We start from the raw sequence: 6018 nt of genomic DNA, 5'->3' as shown, positions 1-6018 counted from the left end.
TCCAGACTTCTTGTCTTCTGATTCCTGTCTTTCCTGCTTCTTTTAATTCTCTTTCACCGCCTTAACAGACACCTGCACCAACCGGCTGATTCACACACGGTACAGCACCTGGCTTTAGAACTTTTCTGGCAGGTACAATCAACAGCCCTGCACGCGAATCCAGAGAATAATCTTCTGATTTAAAATGCCGTGAACAAACAGAACCACTTGGCGCATTGATGTGGTTTTTACGATAACGCACACGTTGAAACTGCATTTCCTTGAGGAGCTGATAATACCTAATTCCAGTTCCCTTCGTTTTCGTGTCACAAGACAAGCAACCAGCGACAACACCACCAGGCATTCTTCTCGTAAAACTCAACAAATAAACGAAACAAAAATTTCCCGCCTTCGGACAAACAAAACCTAAGCTTCCACTAGCTTACAACATAACACTAATTTCCGCGCTTCCACAGCCACGTGCTTCGGCCGTGACGTCACGTGCACTCTACGCATTACATTCAGACCAATTCTAATCGTAGCTACAGACTTGTAAACTAGTGAAAATTTATACTGATGAAATAAAAGATAGCTAGATTAATTTTGTTATGGCACTTAGCATGCAGCTGTCACACTGTAGATCTATAACAACTAACTGTAACTCGGATTCCACATTATAACACCAACTGGAAATCAGTGAACCGGGCAGCGCTTTGCAAACTGAACAGCGATGTTATAAGTTGCTCTAACTGCAGATTCGTTTGTTGAAATTGTCTCCTGGAACAAGGGAAAATCCGTGTAAGGACTTGGGAAAACTAAATTTCGTACATAGATAGCTCATCCATCCTTGGGAACGGGAATTTTGAAGAGTTTTGCGTTTTATCGACATCGATAGTCGCAAAATATCAAAATATGTGACATAAATGTTCATCTCTTTTGACTGCACTGACGTAGAAGCTTACATTCTTTACACCTCCATGAGACAGTAGACCCCAGTATGTGACAAATTTTGACATGATACGTTCACCGTTCCTGAGATAAAGGGTTCTTTCTTAACGGTGCGACAGACACAAAGGCAGACAGACGGATAACAAAGTGATTATTTAAGATTTCCGTTTTTAGAACACGGAGCCATAAAAATACCTACACAGTAAAAAATTTGGGGGAAATTATTCGGACTTTACTTTTCTGTTCCCATATCACGATACTTCCTTCAGTCACATCGTTTACTAGAGATTTCTTCAATTTTTGCATCCTCCGCTTCTTGCTGTTGCCTTTCCGGGTGTTCACAATCTTTTACGTGGTAGATATTGTAATGCCTTTGTAAACTAAATTTTGTTCGTAGTGTTCTGAGTTTAGAAGCATATTAAATGTATCAAGAGGACATCGCTTACCTTAAACATACAGATATTCTGCACTTAAGTGTTGTAAATTGATGTTTATGAGTATGACGTTCGCTTTGAAGTTCCCAACTCGGCCATCATGCTACTTCTTGTCGATTTAAAAAAGAGGTGTTCTCCATTTTGAGCGCTGGGCATCAAGTAAATAAGTTCGCATCGAAGGCTGCGCCAAAATTAACTATGATCATTCATCTGAAGGTAGAGCACTGGCTTCAGTTCACCTGTGGTACGTAATGATGTCTGACTGTCCCATTTTACCGCGAGAGCTCACTGCCCAGATGGCGAGCGAGCGTGAGCACTCTATGCACGGCTAGCCACATCGTGAGCAGCCCTCGGCCCTAAAGTAATAAGACATGGATAAAATCGCAAAAGAGGTGTGCGCGGGCTATGCAATCAATAAAGTGACTAATTTGATACAGACTGGATCAACGCATTTCGAGCATGTCTTGTTCATCTTCAGGCATTTATGCATTCAGAAATTTGTTGCTTAAAAGTAAAATGCCTTAAACTAAATTTATATAGTACTTTTTGTTTATTGGCTGCTGCCGGTGTGGCTGTTGGGGTATTTCGAGCCAGGAGGGCAGTCGTTGGCCAGAAACTAATGTCCACCAAGGAACATAAGTTCCGTTGTTGGTGTGACTTTTGGGGTATTTGGAGGGAGGGGGACAGTGGCTGGTATGAAAAGGAGGAGGAGGATGATCTGCGCAGAGATGGGGGAGGAGAAGGAGATGAACAAAGAGAGGAGGGACGAGGAGATGGATTTAGTTGGGGGAGGAGTTGAACAAAGGGCGAAGAAGCAGATGGTGGAGGGTGAGTGAGAGATGGACTGAGATATGGAGGAAGCGAGAGAAGTAGGAGGGGTGGACAACCACTGCCCCCCCTCCCCCCCAATAATCTGCTATCCCAGTAGCCACTCCAGCAAAGCACACCTACGTTTAAGTTATTAAAAGGCTCTTTAGTTATAAGTAACAATTTTCTGTATGCATAAACGCCTGATGATGAGAACATGCTCGAAACGCGTTGAAATATGTTAAATTAAAGATAAAACAAATAAAAGCAAGATTCTCTCGTGGATCTGCAAAATACGACACTACACAACAGTAATTAAACCTGAAGCTCTCTACACACCTGAGACACTAAAGCTTTAATACAGAACATTAAAAGAGGAATTAGAAGTGAAAGAACGTAAAATAATGAGGAAAATCCTAGGACCAAGAATTAAATATGGTGTGCATTATCCAAAACTCAATGCATATAAATATAAAAATATCTCCGAAATAGCAGACACAATGCGGATGAGAAGAATCCAATTCTTGGGGCATTTAGAAAGAATGGACTCAAACAGGTTAACGCACAAAATCCATACATTTTTAAAGAAGAAAATTTCAAGACCGAACTGGTACAAACAGACGGAAAAAGACCTGAGAGAATCAGGGTCTCCAAATCTACATGATAGAAATGAAATCAGAAAAATCACACGGGATTTTGAGGAAGAAGAGAGTAAAATTAACCGACATACGTGGCCTACGAAATGAAAGCTAGCCCATTCGTTCTTTATGAAGGAATACTGGGCGAAAAGGAAGGCCAACAAATGTTGATTACGCGTGGTCCTAAGTGATCCATCCGCGAAGAAGAAAAAAAGAGAAAAAAGCAACTGGGCCTAGAAAAATACAACTTGAGTAATACACTAGGGAAAGAAGTTACATTAGCAGAGAAACTAGTGGCGTCCTGTCTCTAGTGTCTTAGTGTACCTGGCAGAGGTGTCCCGGGCGGCAGGGTCGGCAGCTGGGGCAGGTTCTGCTGGAGACGCGGCCGGCACCGTCCACGCTACAGGGCCCGGGGAAGGAGGCGGAGGCGGCGGGGGCGGAGGTGGAGGCGGGGGCGGAGCTGCCCTCACAGGCCGCGACGGCACCAGCAGCAGCCACCGCGCCACCAGCCGCCGCCAGCACCACCACCACCACCACCACCAGCCACAGCACCAGCCGCCCACACCACATCACCGCGCAGGGCGCCACCCTGCAGGCAGCGGGCGTGCCGAGTTTACCCTGGTATCTTACGACTTTATTAAGAATCTATAGGTCTTATAACATTAATTGCGCAACGTGCGTGTACTGCGTTTGCTAGAGGAAACTGGGATGGACAAAATGTGGCCTGGAAGGCTTTCTACACATGGCCATACTTGCATGCAAAGAGAACTTGCAGCTGAGCCACCTGACTTTCAGAATTTTTAATGATGAACGATCAATCTTTCAACGTACTGATGAGCCTCCTTGCACCTTATGTACACAGGAAAGATACTGATCATACATTCGTCGGATTTCACTTTCCACAATTGTGGAAGCTGTCTCAGGGGGTATACATGGACAACGAAAAACAAAAATTCCCGGGTTTCTCCCGGATTTCCCGGTTAAAAATACACTTTCTCCCAGGTGAAAACATACTTTTTCCCTGTTAACTGACAGTATATTTTGTGTCGGAAATGCCTAACTTATCATACCGTTGAATGGTTATGGTTTTATAGACGGGCATAGAATTTCCTGGCGCTTTAGAAAACGAAACTCAGGGAAAAAGACATGTTTTGGAAAGGTCTTTGATGTACAGCAACATGTACGCTGCACATTTTCGTATTACGAAAGTATAAATTCGAATTCCACCAAACAGTGCATTTTACTTTCTGAAGCATTGAAATCGAGTTTGCGATGCGTTTTTGTAAGCCAGTCATAGCTCACACCACGAGATCTCGCCCGCCGATGACAGCGGATACTCACACCTTAGGACACGTGATGTGCTCAGCCAATAGCAACCTCATTGTTAAGTAGCGCAAACACACAAACAGGAAATGTTAATGGATTAAATTAATATACGTAGAGTTTCTATAAGAAAAGAAAAGCTTCCACGTGTAACATTGGTTTCTAAGGTTAATACGCTGCAAGAAAAGCTAAGCTTTCACATATAATGTTGGTCTTTTATGCGCATATTACACTATAAGATATATCACACAAATGCGCCAGCAAAATTTCAGTAACGACTTAAATGTCTGATCTTCTGGGCTCGAAATTAATGTACATGGCTAGTCATCAAAGGGTTGATTTTTAAACCAGAGTCAAACGGTCTCTAATTTACAAAATTCATCGTACATTCTCGCTCATAGTTCAACTTGCGTAAAAGGAAATTTACTTTGAAAGTAACGCTTTTCAAACCATCATCCGCAATGTTTTCTTGCTGCCTGTTAGAAATAGGTTCGTTTCAACAGTTGCCAGAAAGCGCCAGGTAACAGGCGCCACCGCGCTTGCGCAGCTACGATGACGTAGGAAGCACGTATGTTTGTACGTTTTAAACATTAAAAGATCTTACATTATGTCATAAAAGTAACAAGACAACAGAGGATACTCCAGGACCATTGGAATTTCGTGACCCATACTGAAATGTGCACAGTTGAAGTGCGTATTTAAAGTGCACATTGGTATGTCAAGATTCCCAGTGCAGTAGGCCTCAAATTGATATTAAGCTTTTCAGTGAGGTTTCCGGGATGTAAATTTTCTTGGAGAACCAGTACTGTATTTTGTTTGGTTCTTTATTATGGCATATTTTAGGCTTCCGTAATTATGTGAATGTGTTTCAATTCACTTGATAGCTCCCGGGCACAGAAAACCGTTTTGTTTTCATTTGACGTGAGAGCCGTAAACGAAGAAGAAACAGCGAAAGCACTAAATGTAAACAAGGGTCACATGGACACTACTCACGTCCCCACTAAAAGTCAGATTGCTCTGTGCATCAGCCCCGGATCTACGATATTTCCGAATCGGAGCAATTCTATATAGTGGCGCCCCCGCCCCCCCCCCCCCCCCCAATTCATTTCTCGAGCGTTTGAGATAGGACGTCAAAATTTAAAAAAAATCGAATTTTCAATAATACGTTAGTTTTGAAGCGCACATCTTTCTGAAAAGTCTGATGCATAAAATATATGTGGTCGAGGAAATGTAAAACATGTTATCTGGTCTTAAGTGTGCCAAAATGCAGTGCCACGTCTCTTCACACGGCATTCTTCTATTTCTATCGCACGTCACTGTATTTCGCTTTGTGGAATCGAAACGTGTATATTTTGTAATGAATGTCATATAAACTATATTGAGGACAGAGGAAATTAAAATGTCCTATGCTGCCTCTCCTTCTCCCAGTCGGCCGGTTTGTCATACTGCCCCTCCTTCTTTTAAGAAAAGAACTATTCAGAAAATTTGCACTCTTTATTCCCTATTAGCTAACAACTTGCTGCTTTGTGTGACAAAATTAAATATAGGATACATAAAACCAGTAAAGACAAGCAAGACAGCACACATTTCTTCAATCCTTAGCTCCTAGAATTCTTTCTTCTCAATTCTTGCTACAGCTGTACATAGCGTGCTTTCCTTTCTGCGAAAGAATCTATTACTTCATCAAAGTTCGTTAAACGGTTTGATACATGAAAAATTGAAATGTCGTTGTCTAATACTGAAAAAGCTGTTAATACAAATAGGACCCATGATTGGTGTAGTTTCTCGATCTCATTACGTCTATTTTGTCACTGTCTGCAGTATAAAACAAAACAGGCCTTTCTAATACTGCGTTTTTGTAACAAACACCAAATAAACGAGACTGTTTT

General features: G+C 42.1%; 1 protein-coding gene across 1 annotated transcript in view; it reads left to right on the top strand.

Annotated features, from left to right (window-relative positions):
* The first annotated feature begins 2089 nt into the window (after window positions 1-2089).
* Window positions 2090-6018, top strand: part of LOC126267884 (serine/arginine-rich splicing factor 1-like) — a 127320-nt gene continuing 123391 nt past the window's right edge. Inside the window, exons 1-2 of the mRNA XM_049973194.1 lie at window positions 2090-2189; window positions 3156-3278. Coding sequence (XP_049829151.1) covers window positions 2090-2189; window positions 3156-3278 — 223 coding nt within the window. The remainder of the gene's footprint in view (window positions 2190-3155; window positions 3279-6018) is intronic.

Source organism: Schistocerca gregaria, chromosome 4 (genome assembly GCF_023897955.1).
Source record: "Schistocerca gregaria isolate iqSchGreg1 chromosome 4, iqSchGreg1.2, whole genome shotgun sequence".
Classification (NCBI taxonomy): domain Eukaryota; kingdom Metazoa; phylum Arthropoda; class Insecta; order Orthoptera; family Acrididae; genus Schistocerca; species Schistocerca gregaria.
Note: the sequence above shows the minus strand (reverse complement) of the source record. Positions and strands in the feature narration are given on the sequence as shown.